This window comes from Hippocampus zosterae, chromosome 13, assembly GCF_025434085.1.
Source record: "Hippocampus zosterae strain Florida chromosome 13, ASM2543408v3, whole genome shotgun sequence".
NCBI classification, from domain to species: Eukaryota; Metazoa; Chordata; class Actinopteri; order Syngnathiformes; family Syngnathidae; genus Hippocampus; species Hippocampus zosterae.
The window spans coordinates 9,086,428-9,100,145 of NC_067463.1; the positions used below are offsets into that span (position 1 = coordinate 9,086,428).

The 13,718-nt window shown below is 43.0% G+C and overlaps 2 protein-coding genes across 7 annotated transcripts in view; one reads left to right on the forward strand and one right to left on the reverse strand.

Moving 5' to 3' along the window:
• tnrc6c2 (trinucleotide repeat containing adaptor 6C2) overlaps window positions 1–7,018 on the forward strand; it is a 49,956-nt gene extending 42,938 nt beyond the window's left edge. For all 6 annotated transcript variants that reach the window (XM_052084062.1, XM_052084065.1, XM_052084061.1 and 3 more), the window contains 3 exons: window positions 76–149; window positions 396–535; window positions 887–7,018. In XM_052084062.1, coding sequence (XP_051940022.1) covers window positions 76–149; window positions 396–535; window positions 887–1,253 — 581 coding nt within the window. In that variant the 3' untranslated portion in view covers window positions 1,254–7,018. The remainder of the gene's footprint in view (window positions 1–75; window positions 150–395; window positions 536–886) is intronic.
• Window positions 7,019–8,170: 1,152 nt separating this feature from the next.
• Window positions 8,171–13,494, reverse strand: cd7al (cd7 antigen-like). Its single transcript, XM_052084124.1, has 5 exons — window positions 13,336–13,494; window positions 12,498–12,851; window positions 9,287–9,646; window positions 8,718–8,818; window positions 8,171–8,371 (listed from the first exon to the last, which is right to left on the reverse strand). The coding sequence occupies exons 1-5, from the start codon at window positions 13,385–13,387 to the stop codon at window positions 8,192–8,194; spliced, it is 1,047 nt and encodes a 348-aa protein (XP_051940084.1). The 5' UTR covers window positions 13,388–13,494; the 3' UTR covers window positions 8,171–8,191.
• Between the last annotated feature and the right edge of the window lie 224 nt (window positions 13,495–13,718).

Here is a 13,718-nt window from a genome sequence, read left to right on the forward strand (position 1 = left end):
GCTATTTATATGAGTATATAAAAAATATGTTTTTATAAAACAAGTTGCAAATCTCTCGCTGTCCTTATTTAACAGAGGGAACTACATGGAGTACAGACAGCTCCAACAGGACCAGCAGCTGGCTGGTGCTGAGGAATCTCACACCTCAAGTAAGTGTGCCAATTGATTGATTTGAACAAATGGTCCAAGTTGAGTGAATAAAAAATTCAAAATGAATGCCACACTGTAAGGCCAGGTGGTATCTTGTGTATTTTAGCGAATGCTTTATAAAAGGTTCAAAGTAACTTCGAATGTCACCCAGGCCGCTTTGTACGCACAGATACGTTCTTTTTATCGAAATATACTGTACATCTCCTCTAACGGCCATGCGTCGGTGGCTTTTGCTGGCTCTACAGATTGACGGTTCGACTCTACGGACCCTGTGCATGCAGCACGGCCCTTTGATCACATTCCACCTCAACCTGACCCAAGGGAACGCCGTGGTGCGCTACAGCTCCAAGGATGAGGCCGCCAAGGCCCAGAAGTCTCTGCACATGTAAGTGCCAGAAGCTGTTTGGGAATATCACACCAACATTTGCAAAGCTACCTCTTGTTGCTCTCACTTAATTACAAATGTGTCACAAGGTGTTGGGCAAGTCTTTGAGCAAAACGTAGAACATCCAAAATCGAGGACTATTAATCCGGAGACTCTCGTTGACTTGTTTAAAACCACTTTTTAATGTGAATTATTTTATTCTAGACTGAAGTTGTCATCTTTAAGTATTCAATAACACAGTTGCACAGTTGCAATAAGATTATTTCACAAAAACCTTTCACCACAACTGTGAATGCTTTTGCAAATTTGTCTTGGGATCATTTGACTGACCCGTCTTGTGTTTTGTGTCAGGTGTGTGCTCGGTAACACCACCATCTTGGCAGAGTTTGCTGGGGAGGAGGAGGTGAATCGCTTCTTTGCACAAGGCCAGTCGCTGGCCTCAAACAACACCGCCAGCTGGCAGGCCAACCCGGGAACCAATCAGAATCGAATGGGCGGGGCAGCGGCATCCCACTCCATCGCCCAGTGGAGCACCGGCGGCGGGGGAGGAGGCGGCGGCGGTGGCAAGACCAGCGGAGGGGACCTGCTTTGGGGGGGTGTTCCCCAATACTCCAGCCTGTGGGGGCCTCCGAGCGGGGAGGACGCACGCGTGATCGGGAGCCCCACCCCTATTAATACCCTGCTGCCTGGAGACCTACTCAGTGGGGAGTCCATGTAGAAGGAGCAAAAAAACCCAAGCAAATCATGTGGCGATAATCAGCTCCATTTTACAACTTTCTGTAACTGTGAATTGAGAAACGGAAGGCTCACCAGCCCTTCTCTTTTTTTCGTGTTACCTTTTATTCCTTTCATTTTGCAAATGACTTTGTAAGAAAGAAAAAAAGAACTCAAACGTGACACAAAGAAACCTTTTTGAGTTTGGTTTGGTTTTGTTAGGAGAAGCAATCAAAGCTGCCATCTACCCTTTCCTTGCAAGAAGAATCATCCCAGACAAAAAGACTCTCAAGCGATCATTCCCAGCATGCCCGTGGCCAACGATGCGGTTGGATGACCTTTACTTATTACTCTTTGTTTCTCAGCACTAATATTAGCCTTAAGTGCTCACCTGGTCCTTTCCAAACCGCCTTTTTTTTTTTGTTGATAAACTGAAGAAGCAGATGGAATCTTGCACAGTTTTTGACCTCTTGAGCCAGTGCCACGCGACTGGCGACCGACTCTCTTCGGGAAACCCGGCTCTTCGGACTCTTCACTTGTTCGACGGCGGGTTCATTGTTCTGATGTCCGTCCCCCAATATATAAGCTCTGAGCAACTGCGACGGCGCCCAATCACTGACGAGATCTTCGCCGTCACCTCCAGTTCACTCACTGGTGCTTTGTGGAATGTTCGACAACCTTTCTGCAAGTGTCATTGCAAGGAAAAGGAAAGAGGACACGGCTTTAACTTTTTTTGAACGTGACGGTTTACATTGTGCAATATACACCGTAGAAACTCTACGTCCGTCCCGTCTGAGCTGGTCAGTTTTTACAGCTTGAAAGGCCGTTTTTTTTTTGTTTGTTTGTTTTCCTCCCCCCACCCCCTCCAGAGCGCCATTGGAAAATCTGTGCGAAGCAGCAGCAGCTTGGACTTCGATGCACACTTCCTGTCTGCGCGCCGCACCCACAGCCAACAAGAGACTGGATCCGATTGGACACCTCTTCTGGGTGTCTGGCACAATACCAAAAAAAAAAGGGAGGGGGGGGGTTGTGGCGTATGAGTTTTCCCAATGCAGTAGACCTACGAGTCTTTCTCGTGGACACACATGGGAAGGCCTCTTATCATAGCACTTATGAGGAGCCAGTGGCTTTGGCTCAATAAAGAAATAAATCAAAACAAGACAAAAGCTCTGATGAAGGGAAAACGCGACTGACACGAACGAAGTCATCTTCGTGAAGAATAGGAACAATTCTGAAAGTGAATATCACTGTTACTCCAAAACGTCCAAGCCTTGCTCGCTCTTTTGGAGACCAAGCGTGGATGGTCATTGGGTGTGTATGTGGGGAGGGGTGGGGGCAGCATGGAGGGTGTGGCGTCCACTGAGTGCCTCTCTGCTGTGGTCCACCGCCCACCGTCCCGCCCCTCCCCCAGGTGTCCGACCGCAGCACTTCCTCCCCGTGCTCCGTCTGGCAATAACCAGACCAACCGTGCTCATTCTCCTTTTCAGTTGTTAAAACGCAAAGATCACTTTAGCTGGAAGATCTACTAGTCATATTTCTGGATTGTGTCTCGTTGTCGTTTGTGTCCACAATGCAGAAATGCGTACGTACCTGCGTATGTACAAGTACATCGTGGCTGCCTGAAGGAGCCTCTCACTGTTCATATGCAGAAACACTTTTTCCTCAGAGGTGCCTCTCTGTGCTCATCCTGTGTTATGAATGCAAAACAAGGATCAATACTATTGATTGTCAATTGCTTTTTGAGCTGATCGTGCTTTGTGTTGGACAGTATTCTGTCGTACTTCCAGGTCTGGGGGTGTTTTTCATTGTTTTGGTCCAAGCTGCTCCGCCTACCCACAGGTTGCCCATTGCATAGCTGCTACGCTAAGCCCCCCCCCCCCCCCCCCCACCACCACCACCATTAAAAAAAAAACTGTCACATCTGGTAGCCTCCACCCAACCCCTCCCCTCCATGAGGCACCGAGGGCCACTTGTAACTGTTTCTATGCAAAAGACGAGAAGCCGGGGCCCTCGACAAGCACCCCGACCCCTTGTCACTCCAGCACTATTCCCACCCCTACTGTGAACTTCGCTATGGCCGCCATTTTCTCGAGACACTGTCACTGAAGTGGAGTGCGAAGACTTTATCAAAGGCTCGTGTCCAGACTTGATCTCAGGGTAGGGGAGGGGGGCACAGAGGATGACCATGCAGCTCTCTCTCTCTCTCTCTCTCTCTCTCTCTCTCTCTGTCTTTCTCGCTCTCCACGACCGTCCTTTGTTCCCGTGTACACACCTCACGCATTGAAGAGATGCCAATGTACTGTGCCAACTTCACCTTGCTGAACAGAGGCAAGGAATGTTTTTTTTTTTTGAGGGGGGCGGCACAGGGGAGTTGGAGGGGCAGCAGCATCACATCCTGAAATGACGGATTTTCCTTTTTTTGTTTGTTTTGTGGGACAAACCCAAAGCTAACATTGCGCAGGGGGAGGGTTCCAGTTTGCTACAGTGCACAGTCGATGATGGGTAATCCCGGGTACATATTTTTTTTTAAACCAAAAAAAAAGTTACAAATCACATTTTAACATCATTTTTATGGAGTTTGACAGAAAAATCTTTTTTTAAAATACATAAAAATGGGGGGGGGGGGGGTGTCTATGATTTTTTGAAGCTCTGCACTTCTCGCTGAAACTTCTCCGGTCGTCACGTTCTGCTCACGACATGAACAAGTAGACCCACGACTGGGGTGCCTTTTTGTTTGATTTGTTTTCTTGTGGATGCTGTATTTATCTGGTTTATATTTTGTGTTGATGTCCTGCTCAAAGCAGGCCCCGATGGCGAACTGTACATTTCCACTGGATCCGAGTCGGTGATAGGTACAAAAGTCTTAAATCAAGAAGGAAAAAAGGGGGACAAAGGCTACCTTTCAGGACACGGCGTCCTGCAGCACACGAGCAAAAATCACTATTGCCTGTTTCTGTAAAACTGCCTTGATCCAAGAAGCTCAGACAGACCCAATAGTCCATCAGTACCGCGCCCAGAAAGTCACAAGGGGCTTTCCCATGCTGCACCAGCATCGAGAGGCTCTCCTCTTCAAGCGTGCTTACCGTAGACATATACACAATGAATGCATACATACGTACGTGTGTATCTATACACAGTCGATATTTGTATGTATGCATACGTACGCACCAACTGTACATATATGTACACCTCGGATGGTAGCCTCTAAAATGTTTTGTCTGCAAGGTTGAAATGAAGATGAGCAATATGTATCACCCCCCGCCCCCACACACACACACACGCACACACACACGAACGAACGTCCACACAAATATGCGAAGGAAGCAATTTGGTTGTCAACGAATACTTGATCCTACGTTCTGCTTTTCAGCCACATGACGTCGTATACGTCAGTTAGTGTCATATGTATGGATCTTTGTTCGTTAGCCCGCACTCCAGTGTAAGTCGAGCATTTGCTAATTAAAACAAAAAAATGAAAAGTAGAAGAATCACATATCAAAAATATATATATATCTACATATATATATTGAACTTGAATACTTGAACTACAATGTACAAATGAGTATTTGGGCCACACTGAAGAGAAAAAAATGTGTATAGTCAACTTGTGCCGGGGGAAAAAAATCTGTTTTAAAATGTTTGTCTGGATTCTCTAATGTTACTTTTAATAAACAAAACCAATTTTTACAAGTGGGGAATTTTACAGCAAAGCAGCATTTTTGCTTCTCGGAATAATCAAATTTACCCATGGATGATTAGCACAGAGTTTTCTCTTCAAAATTGTAATGCTCAATGTTGTCATTATTCTTGGAAGATCGTGACATTGTTCTCAAACAATACTATTTAAAATTACAAATTGCGTAAAATTATGAGAAAAAACTTTCAAGAGATTGAGGATTCAAACTTTTTTTTGTATTACTTTATTCCCCATTTTTGTTTCTTCTGATCAATCATACTTTTTCTCATTTTTGGTGCCCACGCCAAAAAAAAGACTGAAGACTTCCCAACTCCTGTTTACTTAAAATTTACAACTGAAGACGCCTTTTAGATTACCTTTTTTTTCTTTAGAGACTGGCCCAAATACTCCTTGGTCATGGAGCGCCAACAACGTAATGTGAAGTCAGTAAAGGTGTCTTTCTTTCTCGTCTGACAAGTAACATGGTGAGGATGAAATTTACCAATCTTTTGGAGGGAGAAAAAAAAGAAATAAGTGTCATCTCCGTTTTGTGTGCGACGGATATTTGAATGTGTGCCAGAAACTGTGTGTTTTTGTTTTTGTTGTTGCCTGGTTCTCTTCTAATGTTGCACTGAGTGTCTTGTGCCCCTCACTCAGCTAAAAAAAAAAAGTACAGGAGGGGTAGACGGCGACAATTCATGTGTACATGTTTACTCAAGGAATTCATTTGTTTTCATTCTATCTGTACAAAAAAAAGTTGATCTACCTTTATAGTGGCTTTTATTGTGGAATAATCCCGTTGCGGGGTTGTCATTGAGTATTGCACCATTTTGTTTCAATAAGGTTAAAAAGTTAAAAAAAAAAAGTATAAATATAAAAATGTTTTTAAAAAATAATATAAATAAATCAAGACAAAGAGGCAAGGCCACAGCTAGGTGTAAAAAAACTGTGTAGCATCAAGGAGAAATGAAAAGAAAAGGGAGGCGAGGTCATTTCAGAGGTGCCTATTGTTTGTGTTCCTGTTGTTTACAAGCATTTCATTTGTGTCACCTTCAAAGAAAATTGGAATTACTATGACAGGAATGTTGTGTTTTGAATAAGAAAATCCTCTTCCATGGAATATGGACATGAAAACCTTGCAAAATGAGGATACGTATGCTACTTTCAGAACTCTGGGATCGATCAGTGTTGTCATATTTCAAGTTCGGCCCTCGTTCGTTTGCGTCGTTTTGCTCATTTTCTTGCACACTTGTTGTTCGAAACATTCATGAATTTTGTCTCAGGAAGGCCAGAATTCCAATATCCCAACTCCTCCATTGTTCCTTTTTTGTTTTTTTGTTTTTTGCTACTCCCAAGCAAGCACTGAAGCTTTTTCGGGGGACTCTCAACTATGACGACAACACCACGTTTGTATTGTAGCAAGTGACGTATTTACCAAATAAGACTGAGAATTAACTTTGAATATGGAGAATTAAAAAGTGCTTTACCGGTGAAATCTTGCGTAGAGATTGCTTTACATTGGGAAAACAAGGATCAATGGAAACACATGTGTTTGTTTTTTTGTTGGTTTGTGAGCGCAGGATGTTCTCAATCATCTCTCCGTGTGTCCGTGTGACGCTTTTCAAGCAGCAGAGATTTCAAGCAAGAGGTTCTGATCTATGCACAAAAGTGGGAGGGTTCAGGGTTTTATGTTGGCTTCTTCTTTGACTAAATGTGCTCAATGTGCCGTAGTTGTCTGGTGTTAGCGGACCCTTATGACGTCACCATGCTGTGGAAACCCTTCTTAACTAATGAGCGCTTGTCCTTCTGCTTAAAGCACTGTGGGTGGGCATGAGAAGAAGCCCGTGATTTGCTTTTTGTTTCTTTATCTTTTGGGGGCTTTTGCCTTTGCCATTTTCTTATTACTTTGACACACGCAAATAATGGAAAAATGTCTGTAACTAAACTACAAAGTTGTGGCTTTTTAAATGTTACTTTTTCTCCTCATAGAATGTGATTGTTAAGACATGCACCGGCAAAAAAAAGTTTCCATTTGGACTATATGGATCTTCTTTCGGACGATATTAATAAAAATTACATTTTCTTGGCTGTAACTACATGTCTTGGTCCTTTTTGTTTTGTTTTTTTAACATGTCACATGGCTGTGTGATGCTAGTTGGCTCCCCCTTGTGGTACGTGAAAGCATCACTGCCAAGGTACAGTTTGGATGTATTTAACTTTTTTTAAATTTGCATTACTTTTTGAGAAATGCCTGCTTTTCAATCTTAGTTGAAATACTTTTCTTTTTTTTATTTAACATACTGCATTTTAATGTTACCAGTTTTTGAGAAATGCCTGTTTTTCAATCTGAGTTGAAGTGCTTTTACATTTTTTTAAGGTACTGCATTTTAATGTTACCATTTACCTACATCACCACTGACTGTTTTAGGTGGTATTTGGTGCAAAACGTTTCATAACCTCTGTACTAGGGAATAGCCCTACATCTGCGTTTGTTTCCTCAAAGTGTGATCATATCTTTAATAAGGCGAGGCAGTTTTATTTCTACCACACATTGTATACACATGGCAATTCAATGTGCTTCATACAAGCAAAGGCACAGCAACTAAAACTTTACAAACAAAACAGCTAACGACATTCAGAAGCAAAGCAGAGAACACTTGTTTACGGAAATTATTGAAATAACATACATTGCCAACATTTAAACACAACAGAAGATTTGAAAGAAAAACACTTTAAAGAAACAAGAGTAGTTTTCTAAAATTACAACAAAAAAGTTAAAATGTTATCAAAGTTATGGGAAAAAAAGCAAACGTTTTAAAACTGAATTTAAAAGCATTCACACTTCACTTACGTTGGCATCTTGTTCTATTTGCTTGCAGCGCAACAGCTAAAAGCAACTTCGCCATGTTTTAACTCTGGGGCTCCACTAATTGACACAAATCTCCAGATGTCATAAATCCCAGTTTCAAGTTAGTCACTTAGTCTCCACTGAAAAACAAATGAATGGTTAAGACGTTAAGAGGCTATGAGGAGAGAAGTGGTGCCTTCGAGTGTCAGAATAAAACTTGAATCAATGTGTTATCTCAGTTCATAGACACTTTAGATTACTTGAATGTGACGTCACTTCTACTTTTTTTTCGCTCAGCATCACTGGTATATAATACTCAACTGCACTGTTCATTTGAAGTCGAATTACTGGTATCTCTAACGCACCACGTTATCCTCAACTTTTTGTGAGATTAATACTACGAAGGAGCTAATGATATTTAAAAAGCTGACCGAATGGGAGTTTCGTAATGATTTTCCGGGCAGTTTTTCTTCACTTTGGAGTTGCGATACTCGGACACCTCGGTGTCGTCCAGCTTGGCACTGAAGGTCTTCACACCGGTCATCTCCTCGTAGATGGGCGCCGGAGGGCGTGAGGCGGCACGGCTGCGTGCTCGCTTCTGAAAACCAAATCAGTGAGGTGTGTAAACAATTCATTTCCTGTGCAATAAATAAATAATCTGAGTTCTCGCCCCTGACATATGAGAAGCTACTTGTGTGGAAACAACTCGGTTGTGAAACTGCTGCGGTTGGCGGAGGAAGAGGAACCGGCGACACCCACACGACACCCACACAACAAGCAGGTGTTAATTTATATGGGACTAACCCTTCTCCGGTTAAGAGGAGAGAAGTGGTGCCTTGAGGTATGAATGACCCAATTGTATTTTTTTTTTTAGATACGAGGCTGACTTTATTTGCACGTGCAAACTTGAAGTACTGCACCTTACATAACACAACAACACTCACATGATAGATGAGCATCAAAGCGAGGAGCACGATAAGGACCAAGACGGCCGAGGACAGCGCATACAGCAGAGTTGGGTAGCTGGAGCAGCCGCATTGACCTCCTGGGAAGAAGACAAAAGAGGCTTTTAGGTTGCACCAACCTCATGAAGTAATCGCACGCATGTTGATTGCATCAACAACAAAAAAGGTGGTTAGAGAACAAAGAGTTCAGTGGAATTGCAGAGGCCGCTGAGCCGCTTCCTTCCGTGTTTGAGGCTCAACTACAGATGATGAAGATCCAGCGATTGCCCAATGATTAGTATTAGGAGATGAGTGACATCTTGACAGATGGAAGATCATAAATCACCAAGAGGCACAGACATGGACCGACAGGACAATGAAACCTCCAACATTCCTCCAAAAATGATGGCAGAATCATCCAGAACGAAACAGATTTGGTTAGACCCTGGAGGTTCCAGTGTGCTGGATGTTATTTTGACCTTGTGTTGTTTGATTGGAAGGGGGCGGTTGTTAGAGGATGTTAATATGTCACCGGCGTGACGATCAGGTCCAACTCTTCCATCACCTACCTCCCACGGAAACAAAGACGGCTTGTTTCATGTGTAGCGCGGCGCTAGTATCGGGACGGCCGCGTAGAAGAAGCTGGCAGCTGTACAGGCCGCTATCCTCAGGCTGCAGATGTCGCAGGGTGAGGTTGTACGTGAAGCCCCGGGGGCCCGGAGCCGACCACAGCTGGAATCGTGAGGAGGAGGAGGTGGAGGCGGGCCCGTCGCCGAGGTGCCGCTTGGTGTGGTAGAGCAGCTCCACGGGAGCTCGGCCCCTTCGCCGCGTCAGGCTCACGCCCTCCACAGGAAGGTCCTCGCCGTGAGGGGGGAGACACGAGACGATGGCTGAGCCCCCCGCGCACACATCGATGCGCCCTATGTCCGCTGTCCCACCGGAGAGGGGGATACAAACATAGACTCAGTGGGCCCAATGGAAGCCAATGATAGTACAGTATCGGTGTCCGTGCTTCCAGGTGTGCAGTCATAAACATTTTCACGTTTGCAAGATTAATACAATTATTATCTCGGGGCTGTTACTCTGAGCGGCAGGATTGTTACTATTCTTGCCCAAAAGTACAGTACAGTACAGTACATGCTGATTTATATAGCGCTTTCACAACAGCGGCAGCTGTAACAAAGCGCTTAACAAAACAGTTAACATAAAGTAAAATAATAAACACAACGCATAACATAAAACAAGGACAGTCGTGCAGTCCTAACCACTTTTCCGTCACATGCTTTGTTGTTTGAAGCATTTTGAGATGAAAGAGGAGAGAATCAAAGTGTCCTTTCACCAGTGGATCAGAGACGTCATGCTCAAAATTTCCAAGCGGCGACTCTCGGTTCCAAATAGGCATCGGCGCTCTTCGCCAACGCTCCTCTCTCCTCATCAAGAATAGTAAACGGAAGCAGAGCGCAGGCACCTCAGGCAGTAGACAATATTCGGAAGCGAAGTGGAATTCGCCACAATTGTGCTCAACTGTTAAGGTAATTGCATCGTTGGTTTTTAATTGATAGTACAATAAAAAAATACAAATAAATACAACCTCAAACCGATAACGTTGAGTGTTGTTGCGTTATAGCAACACTTTACAATGAGCAAGTCATGCTACCAATGCAGCAGCCATGGCTAATGTCATTTTGACAGCGCTAATGCTAGCTTAGTACAGTATTGCTAGCGCTGGCCTGTTGAACGTGGATATGTGTTCAGTTTCCGAATTGCATGCCATGATGAATGGACAATTTTGAGAAATTGCTTGTGCACATTAGTGAGGGAGAACATTCAACAATTGCTCGCAGTTTTAACACTGTAACCCCCCCCCCCTGACCCCTCCCCAAGTGTGTCAAATTTACAAGATACTTTTATTGTCACTTTTCTAAGATTTGAAAAACATTGTGTAGTTTCCATTGATTTTGAGATACTGTAGTTGTATACTAAACCAGACAAATCTTATTTGCATTCTTTTTAGAACAGAAAAAAAATGTGATTGAAAAGGATTATAATCCCATTATAATTTGTGACATTGTTTTGGTAGTGAGCAAGCAACATTTGATATTCTTTTAAAATTGAGGTGCAATTGCTGATTTCATGGTTACCTTATCTGTGAGATGGTGAAAAAGATCATTTTAGAACACTTAAATTGGCATGGCAAGCAATGATAAAAATGCCTTCTCCTTAAGACAGACAAAAGTCACACATTTAAATTGTGTGGGTGCCATTTCTAGGTCAAAATGACACCAGTCTGTCACTTGGCATCGTGTTTATTCTTTTTTTTCCCCCGGTCCAACAAAGTAGATAAGCATAGTGCATAATGTAATTGTAACATGTATTTTTACATATTTTGATGGATTTTAAGATATCCTTTATTTTAATTCCTTAACTAACATTTATGTCTGAATTTGAGGCATAGGGGTCTTGGAACGAATTAGGGGATTTTAAATGGAAAATGCGTCTGTACTTACAAAATGTTCTAGTTAAGACGTTTCTTCCAGAACCAGTTAATTTCGTAGGTAGGGGTACCACTGTATAGATATTCATGTGAATGGTTGTCCGTCTTTGCGAGTCATTCATGTGACTGACAAGTAGGCATATCCACGACCCTCCACGTGGTGTCAAAAGTCCCTAGACATGTTTTGTATTTGATTCTTAGTTTTTCAAATGAAAGTGCTTTGCGGTCGCTTGTGAGAGGAAAGTCTTGTCCTTCAAATGCCAACCTCCTACCAGTGAGGCGCAGGTTTAATAGCTTGTTTTTTTACACATAAAAGAAAGGGTGTCCAACATCTGGCCAGCAGGGCTTTTCCGTACAATGTCGATTAAAACTGCTTAGCGTATATCATCGACCAACACAGAATTGGTGTCAGCTGATTTATCAAACAAATGGTCGGTTCATATGTATAGCGAATGGGAATGAACATTTTTATCCCATGCAGAATTTGCTCACACAAGAAATGAACAGTTTTTCATTTTGTTGATGAATTCTTGATTATGGTAATAGATAGAATAGTCGTCAAAAATACAAAATAATTAATAATAAACGGTCAGAAAATGTCGATTTTATAGTGTGAAGTGCTGTTAGTGGTTGACCCAAAAAGTTTGCACTGTCATAGCAAAAGTAGCAAAGAGATGTTTGCACAGAACTCAGGAGATATTTTAGCCCAGAATGTTTGAAATCCTTTCAAGTGTTTTGGCTGTCATTTGAAAACTCTCAGTTTCATTTCCCTCCACAGGTTTTTGTTTTGGTTGAGCCTGGAGTCTGAGTAGACCTCACCGAATGCCTCCCCCCACAAAAAAAGCCGAAAAAAACTAAACAAAAAAAGTTTATTATCTGACTGATCGTAGTCAAGGAGGAAATGTGATCTGTGGAAGAAAAAAAACCTTCCCTCCCTCTCTGTACCTCTAATTTGATTCTTAAGAAATCACCACACACAAGGAAATTCTGAGAGAGAAGGTGTGACTGACAAGATTTGATTCATTTTCCTGTGCTTGTGGGTATCGCGGTAGAAGAATTCTGTGGTTGTAAGAGATAAAACACTTCATTTATTCAAACCTTTCGATGGTGTTTAATTCACTTTTGACTGATGCTCTGTGTATTACCGTCATAAATAAGACACCGCGAAATTGACAAACTGTAACTTTCTGTGTGAGTGAGCATTTCTTTTCCCCCCTCCGCCTGATGTGAGGCCCTGTGGACAATGTTTGGACACCCCTGGGATGAACATACAAAAGATCACTCACCGGGATTAACCAGGAGGAAAAATTCTGTCTCTCCAGGCACGTGTTCGTCCTCAGAAGACGGATTGGCCACCACAAACTCGCAATTGTAGCGGTCCGTGTCATTGGCTCTCAGGTCAGATAAGGTGACGATCAGAGAGTGGCTGCTCGGGTCGCCGCCGATCTCCAGGCGACGTCTGTCGGCGGCGACGTTCACGTGCGCCTCTGTGTCGGTGTATTTGAAGAGCACTTGACCAGGGTGCAGCCACGTGCGCCTCATGTAGAAGCCCAAAGGAGAGCGGCTGCTGGGCTTGATGGTGCACGGAAGGTCCACCGAATCACCCTCCTGCCTCTCCAGGAACTGAATGTCGCCACACACTTGAACCCAAAAAGTAAAAAAGGACGGGAATTTTCAGTCTTTTTTAAATGAACTTGTGAAATGTATGTTTTTGTGCTTTATTTTCGTTTTGGGTTGCTGCCTTTCTTTCTGTCCCGTCTCCAACACACCAGAAAATGTCATTGCTAATTTCGATTTTTTGGGGTGTTTTTTCAAAGATTTCCACCCCTTTAGAAGACGTCTGTTTTATTATTCCACTACATTTTCATCATAACTGCGTTATTCTGTTGAGGACACCAAAGACCCTTTATAGTAAAATAGTCCCGATAACTATTGCCCTCCATCGCTACTTTTCTTTTATCTCCCATCCATCCCCTCTCAAATTACATCCGTGCAAGCATTATTGTTATTCTGCCACCTCTCAAATGAAGTACCGGCAAGTGTTTTTTTTTTTCCATTGGTGACCACGTCACTTCCAAAACCACAAAAACAATACCACGACTTGGAACACAAAATGCAACTCACCAAATACACTGTGAATGACCAGCAGGATCCAGAGGTGGTGGATGGTGGTCATCTTTACCTCAATGCCAAACCTCTTTTTTAAAATGCAGAAGGGAGGCAGACAAATGCGTCATGACAACACGTACAAAAGAACCTCAAAATGGGTGTAAGAACGACCCTAACCAAGACTTTGAGAAGCTCCGCCTTCTAACCTCAAGGGGAACAAAAGAGGAAGATCCTTTTAACTTACACTGTTATGTTTTTTGTCATCTTCCACTCAATTGTAGTAAAAGCTTAACGTTGTCTTGAAAAGAATTATGCTGTATACCGTGATAGCGATCGCACGGTTAACACACCCATTTTACAGTTCTGATATCAAGGGTTTGAATCCAGGCCCCGACCTT